The 16,767-nt window shown below is 41.3% G+C and overlaps 1 protein-coding gene across 2 annotated transcripts; it reads right to left on the minus strand.

Annotated features, from left to right (window-relative positions):
- Positions 1 to 4,597: 4,597 nt before the first annotated feature.
- On the minus strand, positions 4,598 to 16,239 carry onecut1 (one cut homeobox 1). Of its 2 annotated transcripts, none has more exons than XM_023261592.3 (2): positions 14,783 to 16,239; positions 4,598 to 10,264 (listed from the first exon to the last, which is right to left on the minus strand). In XM_023261592.3, exons 1-2 carry the CDS (start codon positions 15,840 to 15,842, stop codon positions 9,975 to 9,977), a joined length of 1,350 nt encoding a protein of 449 aa, XP_023117360.1. In that variant the 5' UTR covers positions 15,843 to 16,239; the 3' UTR covers positions 4,598 to 9,974. The 2 variants fall into 2 exon arrangements, with proteins under 2 accessions (XP_023117360.1, XP_023117359.1); XM_023261591.3 differs by having other exon boundaries at positions 14,768 to 16,239.
- Between the last annotated feature and the right edge of the window lie 528 nt (positions 16,240 to 16,767).

Here is a 16,767-nt window from a genome sequence, read left to right on the forward strand (position 1 = left end):
TTACTCAGCCGTGAACATTTTGTTCTGACGTGTTTAGAGCCAAAGAAAGCGTGTCGGGTAAACTGGGGTAAGACGCCCCTCTCAGGAAGCTATGTCTGCTTTCCACTAAAATGTACATGTAAAATAATATGTAGATTAAACATATGCTTAAGTGGCCAAATTCGCAGGGTAACTATATCTAAATGGACTGCGACTTTGCTATTATGGTATTTAGTGTAAAATCTCAAAAGGGAGCATCTTCCCCAGGTCGTGGGGTTACTTATGCAAGCTTCAAGTGTAACATAAAAGTTGGATAACATACAGATGCTGTTTTGATTTTTAAAGCTGTTTGAATATTGCCAATTAATTTAGAACTTCTGGGTCTAGGACAAAAGTTAGACCTTTATTTTATTATCATTTAATATTTAAATGCCTGACAAAAATAATCACCGACACAAGGGGTGCTAAACTGACTATAGTGAAGCATTTAAGCTAGCTCGCCAGTGCTACCCCAGCTATTACTGCATAGTCATTAGTTTAAGTCAAGTAGTTTGCAGTTTAGACTGATATTTTTTCTGTTGGTAGCTGTTGTGTTAATGTATTAGATGATAGTGTGCATAACTGATCACAAATCTAACATCAGCAGAGCTAGAGTATTGAAAATCTTTGATTTATTCCCTCAAAAAATCCTCATATTATACTTTCACATTTTCCAGAAATATTTAATTTTTTTGTTGAAAGTATCCTGTAACCCTCTATATGAGTCATGTAAACACTACGGAATAGTTTGTATATTCTTAAAAAAACAACTCAGGTACTTATTTTGTACTGCTATATCATAATATGACATCAACATATCCTGTAACTACTTCTTTTGAGTTCCTTTTGACCTTGGTTTATTCCTGTATTTTAAAATGAGAATATTCTGTGCGGGAAGCATGTTTCAATAAACACATTTAGAGATAAATGAAGTTATAAGTGAATACAGCTTTAATATCATAAAACTAAATGTAAAACATTGAAAAGGGGGGAATCTGAATTCACAAGTGATTTTCATGAAGGCAGACTTGTTAATTAAGTAAAAAATGTACATTATATTTAAATTTAATGTTGCTCGTACTGAAACTGCAACACAAATGTTAGATTACATATGCAGAAGCTATTTTCAATTGAGAAAAATCCTTAGTAGACTCCCGCTAATTAGCCTTTCAGACATAGAAATATTAGTTTTTTTTAATCTGCTGGTTACCTGTGATTATCTGTATTCAATGATGGTGTACATAATTCATCATTTATGTCCTACCTTCAAAGATCCTCCTTTGACATCTTTACATATTAAGGAAAAAATATTTTTTTAAAAATTCCAACTAATGGATAACCATTCATATGACTCTCACTATACTCTTTGTATATGTATATTCCTCTACAACCCTACAGAGGCTTATTTTGTACGGTTAGAATAAACATACAAAACACCTCCACACCAGTAAAACAATTTCATTGCTATTTAAAGATTAACAATGCCGCTATCTTCCAAGAAAACATCTGAAATTAAAACTGACTATATCTAATGAGGAAGGAAAAATATTTGAGGTGGTAACATACCTTGACATTTATTTGACATGTTTAGAATAAAGCTGTTATATGTTCTAAAGTCCAAACTGGCTGGCAGACCTGCATAGAAATCCCTGAGTGTTTTCTGATACATACACCACACAATGATCAATACACAGAATTTTTTTGTCATTTCCAAATTAAAATAATATCATTTACTCCTTAAGAAAAGATGGCTTCAGTAGACCTGTAGCTTGTATTTTTTGATAATAGTAGAGCATTCTTAAACAGAAAAAACTATAGGTTATAAGTTACAAGATCAAAAATTCAAACAATGGAAGACCCATACTGATCCAACCAAGAATATTACAAGCATGACAACGAAAGCCTTTAACATCCACTAACTAGTCATTTTAATTTGGAGTACCACTCAGAAAAAAAAGCAGCTACAACAAACACATCCAGTTTAGTTAATAATGATATTCCACATGTGAGCATGTCCGTCTAAGTATGAAAATACCTAGAACTAGCGTTTATGCTTACCCATAAATGCAGGATGTGGCGTTGTCATTCTGGTGCCAACAGAAAAGCACTGAGGAAAAGCTCCCTTGATTTAATCTCTCCCCTGATGAAACCCTTTGGAACAAAGGCAAAGGCCACATTGAGGACACTGGAGTCTGCTTCACAAATCTGTCTGACAGCTGCATTTGCACTTTGTATGTTATTATTGTAAGCTGCGCATAGACTCTACAAACTGGGTTTTAGTTTAGTAACCAGTTACTAGTATAACATTTGGGCTAAATTCCTGGAGACTTTTAAAAATGCTATAGCCTATTGTTGTAAGTTGAGGCAAACATACAAAGAAGAATCAATGCTTGCCAGACTATTTGCCTATTGAATTTAAATAGACTATGTTTTGCCTTGTTCCAGAGGGAACCAATGGATACCAGGCACGACTGCTAAAGAATGTGGGTCATTAAGTGATTATTGCAAACATCTACCAGTTGATTAGAAACTTTTATATGACAGGGGGGCAAAGTTTACACGTGTAGAGGTAGCTGTTAGTAGGTCAAATCCTGCACCCTTGAATAAACCAGCTCTGGACAGGAAGCTTGGCAGGTGTTTTTTGTCTGCCTCTGTACCAATTATTTACAATCACAAGTCTGTCACTGTGGTCCTGGGTTACAATGACAATGTACATAAACTAACACCTGTAAGCTACAGATATAATGGAAAATCTTTATATAAAGGTTCAAGGAAAAATCTTCTAAAGCCATAAGTTTCATTAACAAAGTCACCTGCTTGGTGCGTAGCTCCTTTGAGTTGCACTACTACTCAAATATATTTCTCTGTTTGGTTCTGCAACCAGCCAATCACAATCACAGTTCACCTTGAGACAAAGGGATGTTTTAATTACCAAAATCAAATAAAAGTCAGCTGACACTATTAGCAGCAGTTTGTAATAAGCCACAAATGCCTGCAACACAGTTGAAGCTGCAGTTAGCCAGATGATGTAATTGAGAAACTAATCCTAGAGCTAATAGTAGCAACTCCTACAGAGCCTTGAGAATACCCCTGCTGGTTTTAAAGTGTTATAGAGGCATTTCCCAAATCCTGCATTCATACAAAGCTCATTTGGATTTAATGTCTGAGCCCCTGTCAGTGATTTAGTGTAGATGAATTTGATCAGTGCGAGATGGTTTGAGTTCCAGTGTGAAAAGACAATTGTCTTTGTTACTAATCAGAGATTATCAAAATAAACAGTGGGTGTAAATCATTTTTTTAGTTGAATTTTTTTTCCCTTTAAGATTGTAAACAAAGACTTGTGTTTGTGAAAATCCATGTCACAGCACCATCTAGTGACACGATAGAACTAATGCAGCAACTGAAAATTAAAAGCATACCGGTATCTATCTATCTATCTATCTATCTATCTATCTATCTATCTGTCTGTCTGTCTGTCTGTCTGTCTGTCTGTCTGTCTGTCTGTCTGTCTGTCTGTCTGTCTATCTGTCTATCTGTCTATCTGTCTATCTGTCTATCAGTCTATCTGTCTCCCTGTCTCTCTGTCTGTCTGTCTATCTATCTATCTATCTCTGTATTTAGCTTTAAGCTTTAGAGTTACAGGTAAATTATATCAAGGTTTTGTTGACAAAAGAGAATATATATTTTTGGATAATCATTTGTCTTTTTACCAAGCTGCAGCAAGCTGGACAATACTTAACAACTTATGGTCTACTAATGGGCAGCTTTCTAGGGTTTTTCCACCAAAAACAGAAGGAACCAATGGAAAAATCTATTTACTTCACTTTGCTGTTGTGTTGCTGAGTTTAATCAATTCAATTACGGATGGGCTGAAGTGTTAATGTCTCCGCTTGGTGTGATTAATGTGTACTTTTTTGAAACTAAAGGTAAAATGTAACAGCTGTTGCTGATGATGTGGTTATTTAATAGGCTGCGCTACCTTGTTTTTCTCTGCACTTTGGCACATATATCTGGCTCACTATTTGCAGTAACATTGGATATTCTAAGGAAAATAAAAACTGTGACACCTAATTGCAAGATACAGCAGTATATAAAGAAATGGACAAGGTCAGATCAATTGTTGAGTTTGCAGCTTTGTAAAAGTAGCATCACATTTGTTGTGAGATTGTGGTTCACTTCAAAAGTTTACCAATTTACTGTTCAAATAAAATAAAACTTCCAGACCACATTTTTAAAAGTTAGAAATCGTTGTGTTTTAATCTGATTGATTTAAACAGCAAAGTATTTCTAAAGACAGAAACACACTGATTCAGGATGTTTTGGGAATGTGTATTCATGTATTCCTGAAGATGGTGCACTCAGTACAAATGAACCCTGTGACCCTGAACAGTATTTACCACAAAAACTATCCTCTGATCGTCTGAAGTTATTTGTCATGCAGGTTTACATCCAGGATGCCTTTGTGTCTCGTCCTCTACTTCGTTATCTGATTTGAAGTTTCATTGATTGAATTTGCCTCCCTGAGCAAGAAAGGACAAAACCCTCACATCAAAAATAACAATAATAATACAAAGAGCCATTTTCAGAAGCTGGAAATACCAACAGTTTATTTTCTACTTTTTGTGACTACAGAAATGTTGAAACATTTGAACACTGAAAAAAGCTGGATGACATCATCACTTGCTTCTCAATTTTCTTTCTTTTTTTCATTTGCTTAGCAATCACAACAGATGATATTGCACGGCACTGAGAAAGCAGTAGCAAAGCCTGGGAAACAGCAATGACAAATCAAGTCATGAGACATGGAGTTATAGATCTGAGAGTAACACCAACAGTATTGCCTCTCTGGCACGCACGCACGCGCACACACACACACACACACACACACACACACACACACACACACACACACACACACACACACACACACACACACACACACACACACACACAGACTGAAAACTGAAGAAGCATTGTGAGTTGAGAAGGTCAAAAAGAAAAAGGTTGACAAGAGCACAAGGCTTACAAGAGCAATGAGATTTCACTTTGAAATGCAAAATGAACTTCTACTGTAATCTATTCCTAAATGTCTATGACAACAAATATGCTTGTTTATCAAAACCCTTCAAGCATCTTTGTGTATGAATAGCTGGAGGACACCCCTCTTCGGGTGAGAAACTAGTTCCCCAGCGTAAGAGATCCAGATGATTGTCTTAGGCGCTGCAGTATTGTTATGAGACTTGTAGCCAAGCTACCCATCATATGGGAACTCCTCATGGACAAAATAAATAATAGATAATGTAAAAATAGGAAAACATAGGTCCACATTGCATCATCCATTCCTTCATTAAAAACAGGCCTTTAAACTAATATGTAAGTACCTGTACTTTACTGAAGAACTTACACATTCTCCATCTTATCACATGAGGACTGCATAACATCCTAATGTAGTCTGTCATGGACGTTTTGGTGATGACCTTCGGTCCTTGGAGACTCTGTGCTGTCTGAGCATGACAGAGAGGAAACAGTACTCACAGTATGGCAATTGATAACCTACTGTTGTGATATGCACCGATCAGCCACACACATGCATACAGACCAGCAAACAGCATGACAATATGCAGTACAAACACATTTGACAATGGACTAAAAACACAGTAAAGTGATGCATGCAGATGAGCTCACACAAACTCGCATACCTCAGCAGTACTTGACATTTGAGTAGCACACTCACATCCACAGACAGAAAAAGAATGAGCAGTCCAAGTGATCATCCCCACACACACTCACACACGGATTCCTTGGTAAGGTTCTTTGCAGTTTTATTAGACTTTGCTTATAGTCATTACACGAGTACGTACCAAAAGAACAGATACTAGATGGAGCAAGGCGGCAGTGCCACGGCAATAAAAACAGACCCAGCTCCGTGGCACAGCCCCTGGCAGACCGGCTGCCCAGCCTACACTCCACCTCACTCTGTGTATGAGACAGCAAAGTGAGCGGGGCTTGCAGCCCTCGTTTCAAATGCTTCAGATTGTACATTGACCAGGAGATTCCCCACATGGTAGAGTAAGCTTGCCTACATAGCCCTACGCCTTCTACATTCTATACCCGTGCGAATGGCAAATCAAAACTCAACAAGTCTACCTCACAAATGCCAGTGCTTTTCAACATTATACATATTTTTTTTCCAATTTTTGGTTTGTTTTAAAAATCTTTGGATGTGCAGTAATACCCATAAAATAACTGTTTTTAAAAAGTCAAAAGAATAGAAAAAACACACACACGTACACACTGCTTTTTGCCAGCTGTTCAACAAAGTAGCTCCTGTATAACTTTGTCTGCATTGGCAAATCAACTGTCTGGGTTTCTGGCAGTGTTTAAAACACACATTGAAATGCCGGCTAGGATTTAGCTGAAGAAGAATAAAAACTACTCCTTTGTTATATCTAAGCGTGGGAAATAAGGCTGTAACATAAACTGTCTTTTTTGTTTCTTTTTTTTTTTCAAAAAACCTACTATATACAAATCTAGAGTTTCTACAAATGCATAAATTAAAGTAGTGGTTAACCAATACAAAAATGCAATTAAATTAAAATCACAACACAGAAGTAGAGAAAAGGGAAAATATGAACACAATATCACAGCAGTTGGTTTTACCCTGTAAAAGCAATAGTCTACCATCATAATATTGGCATAACCCAGTGTCTGATAAAAAATACGCTTCTCCCTCCATCCCTTAAGTTTCATACATCAACCCTGAAACTTGTCCTCCGTGACTTGAAACAGAGCACTTCTGCCAAAAAAAAACAACTTCAAAATAGATAATCATACAGCTTTTTGAAGTAACAATAACAATTACCACACGAGTGGAGTTCTGCCTTACTCACAGATAGACGTCTCAATGCAGAACTCAAAGGAATTATTACTATGAGGTATTCAGAGACATTGGTAAAGACATGCACGGCCAGAGTGCTGGACCTTCCTACACACAGCAGGGAGACGAGGAAGGTAAAGGGGGAAGGAGGGATGGAGGGATAAAGAGGGCAGAGGGGAGGAAAAAAAACAAAGACCTTTGGTTTAATCTGTAGAAGTGGACAACAGAAATTCCTTTGGTATGTTTTCATTGCATGGTTGCGCTGGCGAAAGCACCACGGTGTGATTTAAAAAACAAAAAGAAAACCTTTTCCTTGTTTCTTCAGTAGTGGCCCTTCTACAGGCTGAGGTATTCACAGAGTCAAAGGTGAGAGGTCAACAGCGGTTTAACACTTTGGTTCAAGCAAGGCACTCGTCCTGGGAGTTTTAGAAAGATTGCAACACGTCTGCTTCTACTTTCAGGAACATGTCTGCCTATAGTTGAGTCAACAATTCTGCCCATGTTTATGTCAGGTTGTCTGCCTATTGTCATGGGAGGATGTCTGACCTATTTGTTGGTTCATATTAACAGCCTATAGATACACACTAAGATGCAGGGAAGAATGGAAATAAAGCTGCAAAAATGTAACTGGTGGGGTACTGCATCAAATTCATATTGATTACTTGGAAACGATTCATGAACCAAACTTAAACTTTGATTTTATATATTTGTTGGCTTGACAAAATGTCAGATTTGACATTTTAACTGTCTTCTCTGCTGACATAGTGGTTGACATTAATGCATTTCTTTTGCTCACAAGCACAAATCACACCACTAGCAAGTTAGCTGTACCCCGCAGGCACCTGCATGGTGTGTATCTAAGGCTAGATCAGCACATCTACCTATAGCTACATCAGCATGACTATCTATGGAGCTGTAATCAGAGCACAGATGAAGCAAGAGCACGCATAGCAGGGGTGCATGGGTTGAGTGCAGGTGGGAGGGGGCGGGGGAGAGAGAAGAAAGGATAGGGGAGAAGAGAGAGGAGACGGGGGGAGGGGACACATACATCACACATCTTTTAACACCACTCATAGAGGCCGTGCAATGAGAAAAAATCTTTGGTTTTCTTTGGTATCATCAAAGTGATAGAAATCACGTATGGAACTTGAGTGAGGTAGCATCTTTGGTTCACACTATAAAACATCAGCAGGTCTTGACACATTTTTTTTGTTTCTTGTCGTCTTTTTGGTTTTTTTCTTCTCTCGGAGATGAAGAAGCAGCTCTCTCTCTCTCTCTCTCTCCCCTGCCTCTCCTTCAGCGCTTGTTCTGATGAATGTAGAGCTGCTAACCCTGGCCATGAGGAGGATGACGGCAAGGGGCCAGCTTAATATATCTAATGCTATGCTGCCCTGGGCCAGCCCTCTGTAGTGCTTTCCTCCTAGTGCTGAAATGCATAGCTTACCAGGAGAGCAGAGGCAAGAAGTAGGGGGGGAGGTGAGGGAGGGGGGTTGGCAGCAGGCAGGGTGGGGGGTGCTTTCGTATTCAGGTGACGAGCTGACATTGCTGTGTAAGCGCCTGAAAGTGATTTGATCATTGATATCATCCCCTCCGCCCAACATCTTTGATGAGGGGATAAAATCAAATACGCATGAAGCGTACGGGGGATGATGGAGCGACGCTCAGTGCTTATTATTAAAGTGGTGACGCAGTTTGTCCTCAAGAAAACCCCATCAGAGGCTGTCTGTCTCCTCACGCAGTGTCAAGACCACACACAGAGCTTGCGTCTTCGCTTCTGCACAGAAGACACAGTGCTGACTAGATTTGTCTTTGATTGCCAGCTGCTGGCATTTTGAACACATACAGTGGAGCTACACCTGTAGGCATTAGCAGATTTACAGAATAGAATGTATCTGAAATGATTACTCTTCACAATGAGCATTTACAGTAACATTCAGTAGACTGATTGTGAAGTTAAAACTGGAATATTTGCTTTGATTCCAGAAGGCATCTATAAGGCAAATATCAATAGTTCTTTTTTCAGGTTTACGTCATATAATATCTCCATAAGCAGGGAGCACAAATTTAAGTATGACTCAAAATGTTGTATGGACCATGAGCAGTAACATTCTCATCTTTATGTCTTGTAACTAACAGTCTGTCTCAGGAGGTAAGGGAGGAAAGAGGTAAAAATACTCCTATTCACTACAAAATATATTCTTTGGTCAGATTACTTCATAGCATGTTCTTAAGCGGTTTGTATTTCTAACCTGCATGAGAGGCTTCAGGGTGTAGAAGGCTTTGGTTTCCCTCTCTCTTTTTAAAAAAAAAATTATTCAACGCCTCAGCATGTTGGAAGAAAGCACTACCATGTGGGTTGAGGTTGGGGTGTTTTTGGTTTGGTTTCGGTGTTTTTTTTTTTTGGTTTTGGGTTAGCAGTCTACGCATGGACATTTCACCTGTTTGTCTGGAATGCTTGATAGAAAGACAGACAGTCGGACAGACAGACAGGCAGACAGACAGTCAGACAGTCCATGCCACCGATCCAAACAAGGTTGCACAACAATCCAGTGGCTCCTGTAGGATTTTTTTTTTCTTTAAAGTTGATTGGCCAATCCCACCGGAGCTCCACATTCTGGCTGCTTTTCAAGGGTGTGGACAGCTGCAGATCAGACTGCCAATAGGCTGATTAAACCTCCATTTTTAGGGACCCATCATTAAAACCAACCAATCAGATTAAAGATAAGGATGGCGAATGATAGATTGATGCTGGGTGGGGAGGTGAGGAGGAGGGGTGTAGTAAAGCTAGAGACCAGTGACAGTGAGTGTGTGTGTGACGGGGGTGGGGGAGTAAAACTATAGTCTTTTTGCAGTATGTTACACATAAATGTGTTGCTGAAACAAACATTGTAAAGCAGGTCAAACAAGAAGTCTTTGGTTTGTTTTTTCATCTTTGGATACTATAAATATCAATATAGTACAGGTTTAAGGGCAAAACGTTGCTTCAAGGTCTTTTTAAGTTTTTCTTTGTTTCTCTTAAGTTTTAAAGCTTTTCCACCGAGGTTGAGTCAGTCCATGAGTTGGTCAAATCAGTCCGTCTTCAGGCTTTGGTGCAGGCATTGGGGCCAGAATTGGCTGAGTGACCGGAGCCGTCGTCCACCCATTTGTCTAGGCTCCGGCGGCGTGCGTTCATAAAGAAGTTGCTGACTGTGGCCAGCTCCAGGCCCAGCTGCTGGGCGATGGTGAGCTGCAGCTCTTTGGATGGACGCTTGTTCTCCTTGAAGATGGCGTGTAGCGTCCTTCGCTGCACGTCTGTGAACACCAGCCGGGGCTTCTTGGTCACGTTCCCCCGCTCGCTTCTGCCGTGGTCCTGCTCCTTACGCTTACATGCTGTGGAGGAGTCAAGAAGGAGACAGAGACACAGATTGCTTGTGAGGGAGACAACAAAATAGAAAAGAGAAACATCACACCTCAACCCTGGATTTATAAAAGCCCTGAATGAATGAAGCATTCCGTCTTCGCTATACTAGCCAATTTATCTGCAGGTTTTCATTCTAACTGAGCCACACTGATGTGGCTATTAAAAATCAATGCCAAAATCGATATTTATCCTATGGGATGTTATATTACAATCATTTTTGACCAATTTTGACACATTCGTTTCAGGTCTTATGTACGGAAATGCAGATAAAATGGCTAATCCTTCCACAGATGCTCATTCTATGACTATTCATGCTCTTTTTTAAACTTTATTTATTACTACAGTTTTCATGGTAAAACTATATTTGGCTATATTATAAACTATATATTTTTTAGCATTTGTCAAATCTAAAAAAGATAGTTTAGAAATAAACATTAAAATAGTCATTGTATTGTACCACCAGCAAAAAACATCAAGAACCAAATGGAAAACTAGTATATTTAGAACTTCGCTGTGTTAGAACCACAGGAAATGCTTTGCTGTTATGTTTTGTCTCATGTTGCTCATGAGAAATGCATATCTTCAACCCAAAAAGAACCTGCACAACATTTTCTGAATGATAGCTTCAGCCTTTATGGATTAGTACAAATCCAGCTCACCACTGGATTAAAGTGTGCACGTTTTATACTTTGCAGCATGTAATCAGATACTACAGTAGTGGGAAGAGTACTGATAAAGTGTTTTTAAGTCATGAAAGACCTCAGTGTGACCACACATGCTGATGGGCTGCTCTTCATGTCTCTGAAGATTTTCTTTAACATTTGAGGTGAAAGGTTCTTGCAGCAGCCTGCATGTTGGAAGCAGAGCTGCTTTTTCTTTCAGACACGTTGTCATTTGGCGAACCGCCAGGCCGCATGGGAAATAATAGTGGAATTACACTCCGGCTCGTTTCGTCCTCCTCGGCTGGTCCAGGTGGAGAGCAGCCAGACAGGGAGCCTGCCAGTCGGGAACAATGAGCGCTGTCCGCGGTGCTGAAAGCAACCGAACGCCCTCATCACCAATGAACAAATGAACTAAGCATCATCTAATACCGGAAAGACAAATTTGAGAATCCATTTGACAACGAGACAAACTTCCATTTTAAACAATCTCATTGCTATTTCGTTGAAGGATTTTCTTTATGAACCCCAGCACAGCCCTCCGCACTGAGCTCCAGAGGCCAGGAGGGGGCAGACGAGGGCTGCTGGAGCCAGCCTCAGCATGTGGACTCACTGGGGAAATTAATGAACGGTGTATTCTAACAACAAAATGACTCTGAAAAGCAGTTGATTAATTCTTTGAGAAGGAAAAGTGCACGGGATGAATAAAAGAATTTCTTCAGATAACCTCGTGGTGCAAACTAAGTAGAAAAGTCTGTGAGATTTCAAACTTAATGTGTGGAAACATTAACAGAAGTGCAAATTAAATCACTTGAGTGAGGCAGTGCCTCACTGTATGCTGACTTTGAAAAGGCTGCACTGATCTACTTTATAATGGTTTAATTGATCCTGCTTGGTTTTTATGTAGCTGCTGCAGCATCTCCTTTAAAATGCAAGTTTAATCAAGCAGCAACAAACATGAACGGGACATTGTAATAAATAGGATTATTCAACCAATCTGATATCTGCAGATGCCACCTCATAACCTCATTTCGAGCGTCTTGCTCCACTGTGTGCTAAAGTACATTGCAGCGGCCTGTTGGCATGACCATAAACTGGAATATAATTGTGCGTATGAACAGCTTGGTGTCTCCAGCGCTGGTAAATATTAACAGAGAGCCGGAGCTTTTGGTGTAAGGGCTGCTATAAATCAGCAGCAGTGAAGGCCACTCAGACAGCAGGAGCCACCACAGAGCAGCCCGGCCCCCGGCACGGAGGCCCGGCCAGAGGCAGCTTTCCCAGGGCCAGGAGGGAGCATAACAACGGCCTCATTATCAGGCTAATCACACACACACGGACAGGTACACAGGTACACACACACACACACACACACACACACACACACACACACACACACACACACACACACACACACACACACACACACACACACACACACACACACACACACACACGGACACACACTGCTGCTGCTCCCGGCTAATCATTACAAACACACAGATAACTCCACACACTCAAACTGACACACACACACACGCACACACACAGGGCCCACAGACACGATGTGACGATGGTTGTGCGTTTCATAATCTTACAGAGGACACAGGAGAACAACAAACAGACCTCTGTGCTGGAAATGTTGCAAATATGCGACTGGAAAACAAACCTTCTTGTTATGCTAGCAATAATCTGCGTGAAAATCGATTGCAATCACATAAATATCCACGTAAAAATGAATGAAAACACAGCTAATATTGAATAATGAGTCTGCAGTCACAGCTGATTTAAGGTCTAAATTGATACACATTTCTAAATGAATTCCGTCAAGTGTCAAATTATGTTTACTTACTTCTATTCTATTCTATTCTATTCTATTCTATTCTATTCTATTCTATTCTATTCTATTCTATTCTATTCTATTCTATTCTATTCTATTCTATTCTATTCTATTCAAGCAAATTCAGATGGGTAATTGAATACGTGGGAAAAGCAGAAAAGGCCCGAGATTAATTTCAGAAGCCTAAAATCAATAAGTATATCACATCTACTTCAGCACACGATCACATATCTAGTTCACCTAGGAACGAACGGATCAATAAAACGGCGCTCAGACTATTCTCGCCAAATGAATTTAGTTTTTAACTGTAATTTTTCCCCATTCTTCCCCCCTCAACCTATTTTCTGACGTTTTCTTACGCAAACCTATAATTCGATCATTTCTTTATTTAAAATGTTTTTTAAAAAAATAAATTGCCATGTAAGCAGTTTGTTTTGATGATTTTTCACATTAAAAGTTGAGGCAAAAACAAAACAAAGCCAGAAATTGTGAGTAGGAGAAATGAAAGAGCTGTTAATATAGGTCTGGTATGCTTATTTTTCCCAGTCAGAATGAATATTAATTTCTTCCTGTGGAAAAGAAATCAAACCATCACTGATACTAATCGATAGGTTGCTGGTATATTTTTTTTGTTTTTCATAAATCATGATCAAAGGCAAAAAACTGCTTTCAAAAGTCAAATCAACCGTTTTTCTTCGTCATTTGCAAAAGTCAGTGATAAAATCTCATCTTCCACCCACACAGACACACAGCAGCAGCAGCAGATGGGAAAACTGAAAAACAATCAATTGCGATTACACTCACAAGCATACGCACTCACACGCACGTACACACAAATGCACGCACTTTCCACCGTGTAGCCTCACTTTTCAAAAAAGCCAAAAAGCCCATTTGTAGGTCATTGATTGGACCTATAAACGTTAAAAAAAAAAAATCCATCGGCTGTTTGTGAATGCGCATGTGTTGTTTGGGCCTCAGTGCGCGCCCTAATTGACTCGTGCGTACCTCAGGGACAAATTAATACAGAGGTCTATCAGTTAATTAGAGAAACCTCAGTGAAGACAGGCTGAGTTTACGAGCAAAACACAAACACGTGCTCTGTTGTCTATTCTGTAGTGAAATTAAAGTGCGTAATTTGACCAAAGTGACGGTCAAAGCCTTTAAAAAAAAACCCTAAATAACAAACAACTCTACAGCTTCACTTGACATTTAAATTTAGTTGATCACACACTCTCAACAACACGTGCACACACACACTTTCCCATCTCTCTCTTTCTGTTTACACCAAGGACAACACCAAAAAAGCCCGATCAGTTCCATCGACACCAAAATAAACACATTCCTAACGATTTCTGGGAGAAGGATCAGTTTACGCACACAGTCCAGCGGTCGATATTTTGAGGTAAAATGACATGAGCACTTGTTTCACACGAGACCAAAAATCAGTGCAGGGACAGAAAAGGGATGCGTATTGATATCAGAACGCTCTTTTTGTGCTCTGGCATTGAGCCTGGTGAGGGACTGGTTTTTGGCTGTTGACCAGACAGCAGATCTTCCCTTTAGGTAGAAACTTGTCAGATTTGGAGGGCACATCTAAATAAATCCTGGTTCACCAAACCTTAAACCACCGTTCCTCCATGAATATAAATAATTACACTTCCAGCATCTTTTATAAAGGTTTGACTTCTGGAAACAAGCAAAGAGATTAAAAATTCTTTATGAACTATCAGCATAGAGGGAACATTTATCCTGAATGCAACCTTTGTGTGAATGAGCATGGACCTCTGAATAGGTGCTTCTGTTTTTGTTTTCTATTCTAGTAAATAAGATCAATTTCCCCAGCCAACTTGACCTGTTCATTGCTCAACATGAGGTAACATTCAAGGCCAATGACCCTCCGTGCTGAACTGTCAAAGCGTCTGTTTTTCTGTGCAATACATTCAAAAGATAAAAAAGCAAAAAAGGGGGGGCTTTACCGAGGCTTCGCTCACCTGCGAGCCTGAGCGCACTCATGCGTTGGAACTCAGGCTCCTGCAGCCATTTCCACATGCGGCGGAAGGTCTCTCTGCCGGACTTGAGCTTTGACCAAGGTTTAGGGTTTCTCAGCAAGTCGGACAGGGTCCCCTGGGACCTGCACAGGACCCGCTGGGCAAAGATGGCCTGAGGGATGCTGTAGCGCTTCAGCTCCGTGGTGATCCTCTGCGCCACCTCTTTGGTATTCACCTCCTCCATCTGTCCCCCAGAAACACCACCCCCTCCACCACCGCCCCCTTGCTGCCCGGGCCCGGAGGCCTGCTCCCGGCTGTTCCCCAGCCCCTGGCCGTGCCCCTGCGCGCCAAGGTGGGCGTGCGGGTGGTGGTGGAGGCCGTTGATTTGTACCATGCCCGCTGAGGAGCTCATGTGCTGCTCAGCGTGTCTGCCGAGCATGGCCGGGTGGTGAGCCTCGAACCCGCTGGGGGTGAGCATCTTCTCTCCAGGCATGGCGGCACCGGGATGAGCGTAGGGGGGGATGCCGGCCTGCGACGTGTGTATGCTGGCCAGACCGGAGCCGGATAGCGGGGAGAGGCTCTGGCCCATGCAGGGATCCTTGTGATGATATGCGGGATACAGACTGTTCATGGGCGCCAGACTCCGGTCCTCTCGCATCAGCGTGAAACTCCCGCTGACGTTCCCGGGGATCCTCTGGTGGTGATGCGGGTGAGGATGGTGGGGATGGTGGTGGTGGTGGTGATGGGGTGGAAACTTGTCGGACACGGTGGAGATGGGGGGTAAGGGCTGCAGGGGGGTTAGGGTAGTGTAAGTGCTGCTCGCACTCATGCCAGGGGGGGCTTCACACATGCTGATGGCTGGGTGCAGGTGTCCGGGGTGGCTGGGGTGATAGTCTCCGCTGTCCAGTAGGGTCGCCATGCCCATGGCACGGTGGCTCAGACCCCGGGGGCTCGGACGGGAATGCGGACTGTGGCCACTCAGCAGCTCTCCGTGACCGGCCACAGACTCATGGCTCACTCCGTGCAGGTCGCCAATATTCTCCATCGACAGCTGTGCGTTCATGATCCGGGCAACGCTGTGGACAAACCATCTATCTGACCTACCGCAGTTAGCTGATGTCCAGAAGTCCTCACGTCCAGGAAAGTTCAATTTTCTTTTCTTGCTTTTTTTTTCTTCTTCTTCTTGCAGTAGCCTTCTCTGCTATTGCCTCTTCTCTGTCCTTCTATGTGATTATTCTACCTCTGTCGCTGTTTTGCAGAATGGAAACTCCTTTTTTCCGATTCCCCCTTTATTTTTCTTGATATTTTTAAATTTTTTTTTTCTGATTCTCTTTATAATTCAAGCCCCCCCACCGCCAACCAGCTGTCCTTGCGCTCCGGTCGGGTGCCGCGCCATCTCTCTAGTTGTGTGTCTCCAGACCCTGTTCCACCGCAGCACAGATCACCGTCTACACATGCGCACTGGGGACACCCATCTCCTCCCATACTCTCTCTCTCTCCCCTTCTGTCGCTCTCTCTCTCCAACTCACACCGCCCCGTTCTGTGACGTCAGCCACCTTATTAAGGAAGGGAGGTATCAAAGCACCTGCTAAAAGCTGCTATAACCCACATTCAGCAGCCCTTTATCTTTCACAGCTAATGCTAATAATGCAAATAGAAGTGTCTCTCTAATAAAATCCTCACTGGATCGACCTGTACAAATTACCTGGATGCAGCTCCTAATGTGTAATTGTCAAACGCAATTTGGAAAATGCTGAATTCATTAAGGCTGTAATGAGGCTTTATCTTCGGTCCTCCTTAAATCATTAACCGCAAATGAAGTGAGCTTCCGGGTTCATTTGGAGTTGATTTTTAACTAGTGAGATCTGGGATTCAAAAAAAAAAAAGCTCCAATGAAAACCGTCTAAATTCCCCTTAAAGAAAGCAAAAACTCACGCACCAGAAATGGCACACAATGCGCAATGATTGAATTGTCAGCTAAAAGGCTT

Source organism: Amphiprion ocellaris, chromosome 1 (assembly GCF_022539595.1).
Source record: "Amphiprion ocellaris isolate individual 3 ecotype Okinawa chromosome 1, ASM2253959v1, whole genome shotgun sequence".
NCBI lineage: Eukaryota > Metazoa > Chordata > Actinopteri > Pomacentridae > Amphiprion > Amphiprion ocellaris.

Bases quoted from the DNA above. Each gene is read 5' to 3' on its own strand.
- onecut1 (XM_023261591.3), bottom strand. From the start codon at position 15,842: ATGAACGCACAGCTGTCGATGGAGAATATTGGCGACCTGCACGGAGTG. The intron at 10,265-14,767 runs GTAAAGCCCCCC...ACTCCTCCACAG, and splicing joins CGCAGGTGAGCGAAGCCTCG to CATGTAAGCGTAAGGAGCAG.